At 40.8% G+C, this 14,546-nt stretch overlaps 1 protein-coding gene across 1 annotated transcript; it reads right to left on the bottom strand.

Annotated features, from left to right (window-relative positions):
• Window positions 1–7,479: 7,479 nt before the first annotated feature.
• On the bottom strand, window positions 7,480–10,421 carry rx3 (retinal homeobox gene 3). The gene is made up of 3 exons (XM_063012075.1): window positions 10,295–10,421; window positions 8,944–9,176; window positions 7,480–7,978 (listed from the first exon to the last, which is right to left on the bottom strand). The coding sequence occupies exons 1-3, from the start codon at window positions 10,419–10,421 to the stop codon at window positions 7,553–7,555; spliced, it is 786 nt and encodes a 261-aa protein (XP_062868145.1). The 3' UTR covers window positions 7,480–7,552.
• Window positions 10,422–14,546: the final 4,125 nt, after the last annotated feature.

Here is a 14,546-nt window from a genome sequence, read left to right on the forward strand (position 1 = left end):
TTGTGAGGAGAACATATCAAACTCCTAAAAAACAGAATATGACTGTATAACAATAATAACAACATAAGTAGCAGCTGCTACTGCCATCTAGTGAGAAAAACTAGAACTAGAATGAAAATCTTATTTTTATTTCACTCATTCACTCTCTCACTCATTCGTTCACTCCCTTATTCATTCACTCATTCACTTTCTCCCTTACTCATTTACTTATTCATTCACTTTTTCCCTTATTCATTCACTCATTTACTCACTCATTCACTCCCTCCCTTATTCATTTACTCACTCACTCACACACTCATTTATACACTCACTCAGTCATTTACTCTTGCACCTGAGTAAAACCCACAGAAAACACTTCACAGACAGTGAGAATCAAACCTAGATCCTCAGGACACATTTTAGTGTTCCACACCCACTCTTGCTGCCCTGGTATGCAGCATATTAATAATAATTATAATAATTGTAATATTTCAAACTAATCAAATTATTATAAAATCAATGTTTCTGGCTTAGTCTGTACTGATGGATGAAACCAGCACAGCGGGGGTGAGTGAAAACGTCCATGACTGAAAGTTATTCTATGAATCATGTAGCCGTGAGGGGTGAAAATGAGCCTTTTTGAGGACGTCAGATGGAACAGAGAGCGCCTTCAAGGAATCCCTCACCTCACCACGCCCGGGGTTACCTACCGCATCTGTGAGTCTCGCTGAATTAGCATCAACCCCCACGTGACGGGATCAGAGAGCGGGAGAGCGTGCAGAGCTTCAGGCGTTCACCTACCGCCTGTTTTCTTCGGTTAGATCCGTTTATCAGGTTTCACGACATCCACCGAGAACAATACAGACGTTAATGAGAATCGTCCAGACGTAAAATGTTCCTTTATAAACCCGAGCAGCAACGTTTGCTCTCCGTAATTCAATTAGTTTCTTTATCTGTTGCTCAGAGTTTTGAAAACGGAGTCGGATACGAGAGATTCCCGGCAACGTAAACGCCGCTGATAACGGGGACGGAAACAATGATTCAGGAGAAGTCTGGAAACCACGTAGGCTCCTCATATATACAGATATACGTTTATATTCTCATTATTCATTATTTCATTACCAGCGCGTGTGTTACTGACGGGCTGAACAAACAAATCTGTCCAAAGTTTTTTTGGTATTTACTTAATTAATCTGGAGCCTGCCTGCTGTGCCACACCCATTTTAAACCAGGGACATTAACACAGAGCCCCACTCTCCATTCCTCTGAGAAGGCTTTCCACAAGATTTTGGGGACTGTGGTGGTGCAGCGTTCTGTGCTAGACCCCTTGTGTTAGTTTGAATCTCAGCTGTGTTGTCCCTGAGGGAGGAAGACCGACAGGGTTCATCGTTTCCGCTGCCACTGCGACCTCTGCTGGCCAACTGAGGCGCCTGCACTAGTGGTGGACGATTCACAGAAAGCGTAGCGTGACTCCCCATACACGGTACACGGTGTGGCTCCACTACTGGAAGGTGAAAAGAAGCCAGCGAGTGCACTCTTGTAGGAGAGGAGGTGCTAGTCTGTGGCTCTCCTCGGCCACCGCAGAGGAAAGAAAACGAGCAAGAAAGACGGAAACTAAGCAGGAACTAAACTGTTAATATTTAAAAAACGGATTACGGAGAGTCACACTACGCTCTCTGTGATCTCTGTGACCACTAGTGCAGGCGCCTCAGTCAGCCAGCAGAGGTCGCTGTTGCAGCAGAAATGATGAGCACAGCTGAGATTCAAACTGATAAGGTCTAGTGCAGAATGCAGCGCCACCACAGTGTGCAGTAATTAGGACAAGAAAAAAAATTTGGCCACTCCCATCCCCACCAGATACTAGACAGCCAATCGTGTCTGTGCAGATGTCCGGCTGGCCGATAGCACAGTGGTGCCATACTTTTATAGCACCATACTTTTAAATATGCTAGTTCACTGCTGCTGAGATCTGTTGATCAGTGGATCAGGGTTCGAATCTCAATGACGGGTCTGGCGTCCACATGGACATGATTTGCTAAAGTCTGAGAAGGGGTGTCAGTGCGCTCTCAGTGCAGGTCCCAAGCCCTGATAGAAACAGGAATGTTGGTATGAGGATCAGATCCACTGTGGCGATGCCTAAAATAATACAGGAACAGCTGAAAGATAAAAAAGAACCCTCATAGAAGATTTTAAGGAGTCTAAGAATTTAGACATGCCCTCTTCTCGGGAGCGTAGGATGACGGTTTTCAGACAGACCTGATATTAAGCTTTTGACTTTTTGACATGAGTGGTAACTAATGAAGGTTTAACGACACGTCACTCATCTGGACGTCATCAGGCTTCCCGGTGCTTCACCTGCCCTCCGTTCTGATGGAGTATAAATTAGCCGAATTCCACCCCCCTCCTCACACTCACCCCTCTGTACCGAGAGGACGGAGCAGCGTGGAAGTTCCTCTTCATCATGAGCGTCCTGTGGAGACACAGATTCACTCTTCCACTCCTCGCCGTCGTGATGTTCCTCCTGGGCTGTGACGCTCAGGTCCATGACGAAGCTCCGGCTGGAAAGCTGCTGTACGCACGGGGAAACCACTGGGCGGTCGGTGAGTAGAAGCTCATGTGGTCCTTCATTACTTCAAGATTTTGAGCTTGGTGGACTTTTCTTAAATCCACAGTGACGTTAAGGTGTCACAACCAAGATCTGACGTCTACGTACCTGTAACGCTGTTCAGGAGGGTTTTAATCTCCTCAGTGGGGGTTCATTTAATAGGTCAATCTTTCACTTAACACTGCTGGAGGGGTCTTCTCTTTTTTTTGAGGACCTCTACTATTTATCAGTCATCTGTTTTTTTACATGGGTGTTTCTGGACCTTGTTGACGCTTGTCTTAAGTCTCAAATCATCAACGTTTTGTCAAAAGTGCAATCACAAATTACGTACTGTCCAGTACGTACTGACAGTATGTTTGGTGTTTGATCATCGTCTCCCCATTCATCCCCTGAATTAAAAGCACATGTTGGTGTCTCCTCTGCAGGACACTTGATGGGTAAGAAGAGTGTGGACGAGGCTCCGGGTCCGGACAGGCGGGACGCGGACGCCGAAGATTATTTTGTCACGGCAGAGGCGGACAGAGACACGCAGATGTCCAGATTACTGAGAGCTCTTATCACAGGGCTGACCGGACTCACAGTGGAGCAGAGGAGACCAAGGGTCAGCAGAGAGAGTGATTTTAATCAGGTCTGCCATCACACTGGATAAAAAGTGATCAAAAGTATGTGGACGCCCCCTAATGATTACATTTAGCGGTTTGTGTTAAATCTTTTGCTAACGGGTGTATAAAAATAACATGTGTAAACAGTTTGGGAAAGTTCCCCTTTCTCTCTGTAAAGGCGTGGAGCTACAGTCGCTCTACACAGAGCTCTGGTGAACACTCGACCCAACTCAAGACTTTTGGGATGAATTCCACTCGGACCGTGAGCCAGGGCTTCACTTCGTTTCCACCATCAGTGCATGACCTCACTGACTCTATTGACAGATTGGGCACAAATTCCCACAGACACACTAGAAAGGCTTCCTAAAAGACTGGATGCAAAAGTATTTGGACGCCTGACCGCGAGCTTGTCCGACACCTTTTTCAAGATTTCAAAGCTTTATTGTCATATGTACAGTAGGAAACGTGTTTCCCTGTACAATGAAATTCTTATTTTGCTGTCCACACATGATGTAACAAAGTACAAAGATAATAATAAAATCAAATCAAATTAAGAAATAAAAGTTAGATACAATATACCTTATTTCAAATACGAACTGCCGCTCTTCTGAGAAGGCTTCTTACGAGGCTTTGAAGTGTGTCTGTGGGAACTTGTGCCCCTTTTGTCAAAACATGACAGCGTTTGAATTTGTAAGACTGGGTGCTGATCAATCAGTCGATGTTCCAGTTCGTCCCAGAGCTGTTGAGTAGGCTGAGGTCAGGGCTCTGTGCAGAACACTAGAGTTTATTTTCACGTCTTCATGTCATGAATTCAATCATTAAAAGGGGCGTCCCAATACTTCTGCCCATATATATAAATATTCATATAATTTAGATTAGTATTACATTTTTTAATGTTATATATATATATATATATATATGTTTTCTCTGGACAGGCGGAGGACGTTTTGTTACTGGCGTTAAACGTGAGAGAGGCGGACGGCGGCTGAGGACGAGCAGCATGATTTATTTCACCTCATCATGTCAGTGATGGTTTATCCCGCCACTAATCAAATCATTTCTATATTTTATTTTTTGTATATCTGATTCTGTTTGTTTATTTTTATAGAGTTAATTTACTGGACCTTCTTCTAAAGCTGTTGTGTGATGACTGATTAATAAACGTGTTTAATAAATCGATGAGAATTGAAATAAACTCTGTGTGACGTCTCCTGCCTCCTGCTTCGCTCGTCTGGGAAGCTTTTGTAAATTTGTCGTCAGCCTTCTAATTCATCCCAAAAATGATTATTATTGAATTTAGGGCTTTGTACCGACCACATTACCAGCTCACCAAATCATGGGCGGCGGTAGCTCAGTGGTGAAGGTAACTCTTGGGCCCCTGAGCAAGGCCCTTAACCCTTAATTGCTCAATTGTTAAAACTGGGCAGTGGTAGCTTAGCAATTAAGGTACTAGACTAGTAAACATAAGGTTGCAAGTTCAAGACCCACCATTGCCAAGTTGCCGCTGTTGGACCCTTGAGCAAGGCCCTTAACTCTCAGTTGCTTGAACTGTATTCAGTAATAACTGTAAGTCACTTTATATAAAAGCGTCTGCTAAATGCCACAAATGTAAATGTAAATTTAATAAGCTTGCTTGGTGCATGGGGTCATCATCATGCTAAATAATGCTAAATAAAGATACGGTCCTTCCCTAAACTGTTATTATATGCCTTGTTGTATGCTTTAACCTTAAGATTCAGGTCCAGGTTCCAATGCCAGTGTGCTTTACACCATTCCAGCCGACGCTTGGCACTGTGCGAGGTGATCGTGTGTGTATTGTGTGACCGCATGTTGAGATAAAACTGAGCTGTTGTTGCTACTAAACGTTTCCACTTCAGTCCTGTATTCAAACTTAACAGTTCACCTGTGATTAGATGCTTCTAGGTCTGATTTTGGGCGCATGAAAGAAACGGGTGTGGCTTTTTTGGTGAACTTTTTGGTGAGTATGAAAGGTGTCCAAATACATACGCATGTCCAAAAATATTGGGACAGCTCCAAAACCATCAGATTTTACTGTATATAGAATTGCTCCCACTTTTCTTCTGAGTTTAAGTATCATCCACTCTATTGAGAAGAATTTCTACAAGACTTGAGTGTGTCTGTGGGAATTTGTGCCTCATCAAACTATGTCTTTATAGAGAGAAAGGGGACTTCCCAAAACTGTTGCCACAACATACAGTATCATTTACCTTACACCTGTCAGTAACTGATGTGGTAGAAACAACTAAATTCCACTATTAGGGGGCGTCCACATACTTTTGTTCATTCAGTCTACGTGGACACGGCTTTTAAGGTCTATAAAATAAACTATACGCTTTAAACTCCTAGTAGTTTAGGGAAGGCCCTTTCCTGTTCCAGGATGACTGCGCCACTGTGCACAATAGAGTCCATAATAAGAATATTAGACGATGATCTTGCTAAACACTCCAACACTGTTCCAGAAAAGTAGAAACTGTTATAGACGTAACTTCATATTCACGCTTTAGGAACTGGATGTCCAACAAGGTCAGGTGTCCATATATTTTTGACCATACGTACTTTTGGACTTGTCCTCACCAGGGTTCATCCAACCTGCTCATCAAGCACCTCAAGCGCTCGTTTAACTTCACTAATGGACGTTCAGTCAGTAATTAAGGTGTCATCGATGAAGGACCGTCTGTCACTGTAGGGATTCTAATTACGCTCCTGCACTCGCAGTGAGACGTTTTAATGCACCAAATTAAACCAAAAAGCTTCAATTAAACTGTTCAGATAAAGTTCTTCTCTTCTCTGTTCGCTCATTTGTTTTTAGATGAACTGAATAGATCACGGAGGAGTAAAAGCACAAGACCAGTGTGTGCAGAGCCTCAGAGCACAAAACGGACCTCCTAAATAACCCCCTCCTAAACAAACCCCTCCTAAATAAACACATTCTAAATAACCCATCCTAAATAAAGGGGGTTCAGGGGAAAATTGTGGATCTGAGATGTGATGATTTACATAATAATAATTATATAATAATTATATATTAAATTCTCCAAATATATCAGTATAAGATCTAGATGAATGTTACACCTCAGAGCGCTGCTCTTCATTCATATTTAGCTTCACATCTCCATAAAATTCTACATGATGTGCTTGATTTAACAGACCGGACTGCAGGCAGGTAAGTCTAGCACCTGTCCTCTCTCGCTATGAAGCTGGTTCTAGATGAAGAACTTTAAGAAGATCCTTCACCTTCACCACAATGCTGGTCACTGCGTGAAAACTTTTCAACCAATTGCACCATTTTAAAAACAAGGAATCCACGTTTTATTTTTATCTGCATCATTAATGTGTACAACTTTACAAATATTAACATTTTATTTATTTATTATCTGAATTTTTGCACTAAAAATAATTTAAAATAAAATAATAAAACATGCCTGAAGGTTTGTTTGATCATTAATGTACCTGTAAGTATCAGTATCACCACCAGAGGGCGGTAAAGGAATTGGTTAAAAAACGCTTTTCTCTGCTCGTGTATGTTTAAAGTGGAACCACTAGGGGGCGCCAGTACAAAAACTGCGATGACTAGTCAGACTAGACAGACAGACAGACAGACAGATAGATATATACTTTATTGATCCAAAAAGAAATTAAAGAACGTTAGAAGGTAAGAGTTATTCTATAAATGAACTGCTGTCCAAATACTTTTGACCATGTTGTGCCTGCGGGTGACAAACTAGAGACTGTAAACACGAGCAAATCAAAACCAAAACAAAGTGAAATACTGAGGAACCATCTGCAATGTTTAGGACATGGTGGAATGAAAACAGGGTTCTTATTTATTTATTTATTTATTTATTTATTTGTTTATTTATTTCATTATTTATTTATTTGTTTGATTATTTATTTATTTCATTATTTATTTATTTGTTTGTTTGATTATTTATTTATTTCATTATTTATTTATGGTTCTGCTGGTTCACTCCTACATGATGCCTCATACTCATTTGTGTCACCAATCTATCAAAATATAATAAAACCTCGTTGTAGTCTCATAAACAACAAGTGCCGCTTGGATTCTCCAGTTCATGTACACGATACAGCCAAAAAGTATTTAGACACCTGATCATGAGCTTTCTAGATGTCCCATTTTAAAAACGTGTGATCTTTCAGCTAGAACAACAGCCGCTTATCTGAGAAACTTCTCGCAAAACTTTGAAGTCTGTGTATGGGAATTTGTGCCCTTTAAGTTAAAAGACGACAGCATTTGTACGGCTGGACACCATGAGCTTGCTCGTCAAATTTCCTGAAGCACAAAGTTCAAAGTTCATTTCAGAGTCTGTATGTTCTCGGTCTGGTTCTACCAGGACTTCCCCATGGCCTGAATGTGCTCCTTGGCCTTCATCCTGAGAGACGCGATGCTGGAGTTCCTCGGATCCGCGTCCTCCTGGTGCAGCTTGTCCATGAACCCCGAGCACTGGAACGCCGGAGGAGGAGGAAAAGGACACGGAGCGCCGATCTGAGGCAGAGACGGACACTGACTGACTGAGGACGAGCTGAGGAAGGACGGTGGGGCGTAACCGGTCGGGGCCGTGTAGAAGGGAGGGAAGGAGTGCAGCGGGGAGCCGGAGGTGGAGACGGGGGGTGGCGGGGGGATCCAGGGTTCCAGGACTGATGATCTGTGGAAGGGGAGCATGGTGGAGTCCTGCAGCTTGATGGGACTGATGGAGCTCAGTTCTAGTTTCTCCTGGCGACGCCACTTGGCCCGGCGGTTCTGGAACCACACCTGAGGAAATAACCAACAATCATAAATAAAGTAGCCTAGTGGTTAAGGTACCGGACTAGTAATCGAAACGTTGCTGGTTCAAGCCCCACCACTGCCAGGTTGCCACTGTTGGGCCCTTGAGCAAGGCCCTTAACCCTCAATTGCCAAGTTAATACACTGCCAAAGTCTTGTAAGTCGCTTTGGATAAAAGCGTCTGCTAAATGCCGAAAATGTAAGGAAATAAAAAGTATTGGGACGCCCTTTTAATTACTGCAATCATGTGGTTCAGTCATGTGGTTCCTTTATAATAAAATAAAGGAAACTACAGTACATGCTTCCAACTTTGCAGCAACAGTTTAGGGAAGGTCCTTTACGGTTCCTGCACAAAGCTCTATAATATAAAGACATTAAGCAAAGCTCCAGTGTCCTGCACAGAGCCTTGACCTCAGCCCCACTCAACAGCTCTGGGACGAACCGGAACATCGACTGATCGATCGGAGCCCAGCCGTACAAATACAAATGCTGTCATTTTTAGACTGAACAGGCACAGATCCCCACAGATATATTTCAAAGTCTTGTTAGAAGCCCTTGCAGAGGAGCGACTGTAGTTATTTGGACAGTTGTAGCCTAGTGGTTAAAGTTAAGGTGGTTAAGGTACTGGATTAGTAATCAAAAGCTCACTGGTTCAAGCCCCACCACTGCCAGGTTGCTGCTGTTGGGCCCTTGAGGAAGGCCCTTAAACCTCAATTGCTTAGACATTATACTGTGATGGTCCTGTAAGTCGCTTTGGATGAAAGCGTCTGCTAAATGCCGAAATGTAAATGTAATTGGATGTCCAAAAAGCTCATGGTCAGGTGTCCAAATACTTTTGGCTATAATAGTGAATCCGGGCTGTATTTGAAGTGTGGTGGAGGTTGGTAAATTAATGCATTTACGTATGAAGCACACACACACACACACACACACACACACACTGATCCGCTCACCTGCACGCGCACCTCCGGCAGGTTCACCTTGAGCGCGAGCTCCTCGCGGCTGCACGCGTCCGGGTAGCGCGACTTCTCGAAGGCTCTCTCGAGCTCGTGCAGCTGGAAGGTGGTGAAGGTGGTCCTGTTGCGCCGGTGCTTCTTCCTCCCCCGGTCCTCATCCAACAGCTTCTTCTCACCGTCCGCCAGCTCGGGACTCAGAGCGGCTCCGGACCCGCCGTCACACTGCACACCTGTGAGCGCGCACAACAGGAGTTACAACTGGGCTCGTGCACGTGTACAGTGCGCATATGGTGCTAACAACACTCTGAGGTCGCTGATGCTTCTGCACCAGATTTACTAAATAAAATAAACCATAAAATCCTGTGCAATCCCACAATGCACCGCACTACGCTGCTTTAATTAATAGGCACACAGCAGCACCCATAATGCACTCTGCAGCCTGCAGGAAAATTATGATCAAAATTAATCATTAATTATGATTTATTATGTTTAACATGTTTATTGTAAATATAATAATAGTGATATTTATCAGGTTAATATTGTTTATATAAAATTCTCTTTTAGCTGTTTGTCTTCATACACAAATAACTAATAAATAAAATAAACCAGGATAATACGCATTACTGCAAACACTGCATAATTCTGCATAACTTAAATAAATAAACTACATCAAAAAGAAAAATACTTCATCAAATCATCTATTTATAATACATTTTAAACTACAAACTGTTGTTAATTGTAGAAATGTTAATTAAGCAGATTAATTGTTAATTATTTAATAACTAAATTATTATAATAATAATTATATATTTGTTTTCAAAAGATATATGAATTTAACTTCTGGAAGGTCAAAACGTTCCCAAAATGTTAATGAGCAAAATGAGCTCATTTACTTTATTGAACCTTTTATAAAAGCCATGAAACTTAAATGTAAATATATTTTATATATAGATATTTAATGCATGTTGTGTATTTTTATATAAACGTCCTTCCTTTATGCAATATTTTACTATTAAGTCCATCATTTTTACACAATCATTCTGAGTGAGTTTTGATGTGTTTATAACTTATATGTAATGTAATAATAATAAGTTTAACAGAATGATGCGCATTTATAGTGATTCAAATAAAATTGTGACCTGAATGAATTTATATCAGACTGGACAGAATTTATAACATAACAAAGTTTATAACATATTTAAATCATAAAGATGCTGATGAATGAAGTTTCAAAACAAATTCTCATTAATAAATGGCTGTGTGATGTGATACAAATAGAAATATAAAATTATAATCTATATAATCAACAGAAATCGCATCAGTGATTTTTTAATGGTACTTTACTTACTTTCCACCCTGTGTGTACTGGGGTATTTTTTTAGGGTCTCCATGCTGCTCTCCTCCTGCCTGAATCCTAAAATAGCCTCGATGCTGTGAACTCTCCCCTGGTTCCCTAAAAATCTTTCCTCCATCATCTCTGATCCGAGGAGCAGCATTGAAATCACGAAGCTCAAAACCAACCAGCCAAAAACAAAATGCACCGACCAGGAGAACTTCTGGTTCCTCTCTCACCTGCACAAATGCAGTTAAGAAGTTTTTAGTCTCTTTGATGTTCCTGAGATGTTTTGGGGGAAAGCCTCTGAATCACGTGTGCAGGTGTAATTCCAGTCGGTGCAGGTATACCTCCTCACTTAGTGCTCGGTGCAGTGATGCAGTGATGGTATATCTGCCCCTCCTGGGCTTTTATATTTAAGCCCTTCAGCATGACCCCCCAGAAACACGTCAGAGCTCCTGTTTACCCCCCAACTCCTCCCTAAAACCACCTTTACCCACCACACAGCGCCCACAGGACAGGTTCTCTGCTTCAAACTTCAAAGGTTGTATGAATGAGCTCTGTAGAAATTTAGGATCGAATTATGATGAATATTTATGAGCTATCAAATATTTACTTTAGTGGATTTTTACAGGAAAAAAGGAGTAAGTGATCTTTTACAAATACAGTAATAAATACTAATATATAAATATATTTTAATATATAATACAATAAGTCTAAGCCATGTGTACCTTTTATTTAGTAGAAAATAAGAAGATGGTTCTTTTAAAATAAAAAAGCCTCAAATATTTTTATCTTGCAGGAACAAAACTGACCCACAGCATCCTACAGAATTCTGTCCTCTCTCATCTGGTCTCAAGAAAACACCACAGAAAAATAATCAAACTTTAAAATCCTGCTTTGATAATAAAAAATCTCAGTCTAGACAAAATAAATCAATATTATAAACATTATAAAGTTAAAGTAAGAAAAGCTTGAGAGATGAATCAGTCGCTTTGCATAGAAAAACCCGAGACAAAATATACAGAAATTAAAAACTTGTGTGTCTTAAATAACGAATTTAAAACTTGTATTTTAGTTTATTAGTTTATTATTGGTTTCTTTTTTATATTTTGATATGAATTTTCTCGGGAAATTAATAATTATAATTAAATAATAATAATGTCGCAGTTCTGCTGCGGCTGCGCAAACTGTGGGCTCAAAATCTACTACAATATTACAGTGGCATATAAAATTATCATATTAAACAACTAAAACATGTAAATATAATAAATATAAAATATATAAAATATATTAATATTAATAACATATTTAAGAAATAAATTAGATAATTAAGATAAACAACGTAATTAAAGGCAGATCCGAAATGACATCTTAAAACCCGACTTTATTATAATTTCTCAGATTTTTCCTTGGAAACTGAGTGATTTGAGACACAGCCCATTTTTGGGGAGCGGGAAGTCTGTCCATGCTGATGGAACTGCAGGGATTTGTGTCACATGAACATTGTTCTCTGTAACAAGTTCAACTGATCTGAAGATTAATGAAACTGAAAGTTGGTTCTTTTCTCTCACTGATCCCCTATACATCCGAACCCCCAGGACTAACACCACCACCCCCAGCACCACCAACACCATCCGAAAAAAGGTGTGTGGGGGGCAAGTAAAGGGGTTACTTACACCCCTGTAACGTGCATTCAGGTGCACTGAAGGACTTCCACTATATACAGACGGATCTGTGTAATTAGGACTGAACAATCACACACACACACACACACACACACACACACACACAGAGAGAGAGAGAGTATGAGGGGGATTACAGCCCCTCAGTGTGTGTAATAAAGCTTTATTTGGAGCGTTTGGATGGTGATTGTCTCTGTTAGGGCGGATGAAGCTTCATTAGCGTCTCTGAGCTTTTAATTCTCACCAAGAACAAAAAAATCCAGCTGAGAAAAAGACAAACAATTTGTTACAGTTAATTTAGACAGAGGAAGGAATTAGGGGTCGGCACGGTGGGTAGAACTGGCGCCTTACAGCGAGAAGGGTCTGGGTTCGATTCCCTGCATGGCCGGGCGACCGGGATCCTTTCTCTGTAAAGTTAGCATGTTCTCCCCTGTGTCCGCGTCGATTTCCACCGGTTCAAAGTGTGTGTGTGTGTGTGTGTGTGTGTGTGTGTGTGTAAGTTACCTGTGATGGACTGGTGCCCTGTCCAGGGTGTTTCCCTGCCTTGCACCCATTGAGAGCTGGTCCAGGCTCCAGCACCCTCCGTGACCCTGATTCGGATAAGCGGCTTAGAAAGTGAGTGTGTAATTATAGTGCTTAATTAGGCATGAACAGGAAGCTGTTTGTGTCAAGCTAATGGGTTACAGAATGGAAACACACACACACACATGCACACACACACACACATTTGTAAAGAAAAAACATTTATTGATCAGGCATCTTATTATAACTTAATACATTTTATAATACTGTGACCATAATTGTATTCATTATGTTCAAGGATAACAATAATAATAATAAATTACCAGCAATAATTATAATAAATTACATAATATTAACAACAATTATTATTATTATTATTATTGTTGATTGTTAATTATTATTTATTAATAGAAATAATAAATCTTTTCTGCTGGTATTTATTCATCTACACTACTGACTGGGACCAGGACCACCCAGAACAACAGGAACGAGGCAGGAATGCACCCTGATTTCTACATCTTAATATTAATGTCATATAATCTCGTGTAAAGTTCCTCCAGAAGGATGGAAGCTGTCGTCCTGATTTCCTCTCCCAGTTTACCTCACTGGTACTGCTGGAGGATTCCATCCTGATGGTTCTTCTCTCTCAGCTCCGCTGATCCTATTAAATCTTAATCTACTCAGCTTCTCTATCTCAGGCTTGTTGACTGTGGACTGACGTTCGAACCCTGATGGACTAATAATCTCTGACCCTTGGCAGCAAAGTACCAGCAGGAATGAAGCTGAACATCAACATCAACCAACTTACTTCTGCTATTAATAAATAGATGTCGTAGGATCACAGGCTAATTTAAGAATCACAAACCCCTCAGTAACCAGACATACCAGCTCAGTGGTCTTAAGGTGGTTCCTTCCCTTTCTGTGATGGATAATGAGGAACCAGAAACAATGACACAAAGAGGGTGAGAGAAAAATGATATCATCATTTATTTATACACAGAAACATTACACAGGGAAACAGAGAACAGCTGATATAAAGCATGTAGGAATGGGACTATCATAACAGTACACATGATGTTTGGATGCCAAAAAAGTTTGGACACTTTAAGAATTTACCAGTTACACTAGAAACCAGAGCCAGCGGCTGATTTTTTTAATCAACACCACCAACATTCAGTCGTTCTAACACTAATTGTACGAGGGATCTTCAAAAAGTCTCCACACTTTTTAAACTCTATTTATTAAGAATTTAAAAACAAACTCCGTCACTTTTCTATATTGTCGCCTTCCAATGCATTTTTTCAGCATTCTACCGACTGTTTAATGCCATCAGCAAAAAATGTTTTTGGTTGACCTCGTAGCCACTGATGCACCTCTGCTTTCACATCACATGAAAATCTTCTTCCCCTTAAAGCTTCTTTGAGGAGCTTCTCGGATGGAGCTAAATCCGGACTATAAGCGTCCCTCAGTCTCTCAGACACGACCGATTGTTACTTCTTCACCCTCACTGCTTATAACCAAAATATACAAGTGAGGAAACTTTTTGAAGATCCCTCGTATTTCAGATCAGCAGACGATCACAAATCCTGCTCTCACCAATCTCAGATCACATCCAAACAAGGCAAATTTAATCCCAGCAAACGGCGCCAGTTTGGGGTTTTGTTTTTAGGGGTGATGCCATATTTCTAAGGATAGAGAAGCCACCACATGTGGTCAGTAATCAGTAATGAAGAATTAGGAGGCCACAAAGTTATTACACCACCAACGAAATCTAAATTGCTGTCTGTATATTTTTGTACTCATCATATTTTCAGAACACCCCCCACCAAGAACCAAGAAGTGACAAAAAAATTAGAGATGAAGAAATCAGAAACATAATGAAAATCCTATCAGCTACGCCACCCACAAACCCTCCGAGTGAATGTAAACAAATAACCTGAACCGTAAGCAGAACTTTCCCCTCATGAATCCATCAGGTGCTTCAGGAGCTGATTTATATAACCTCTTTCCTCATTATATATTTTATTTCTAATTTTAAAGTGAGTGTTTATTTTTTCTAG

Source organism: Trichomycterus rosablanca, chromosome 16, assembly GCF_030014385.1.
Source record: "Trichomycterus rosablanca isolate fTriRos1 chromosome 16, fTriRos1.hap1, whole genome shotgun sequence".
Classification (NCBI taxonomy): domain Eukaryota; kingdom Metazoa; phylum Chordata; class Actinopteri; order Siluriformes; family Trichomycteridae; genus Trichomycterus; species Trichomycterus rosablanca.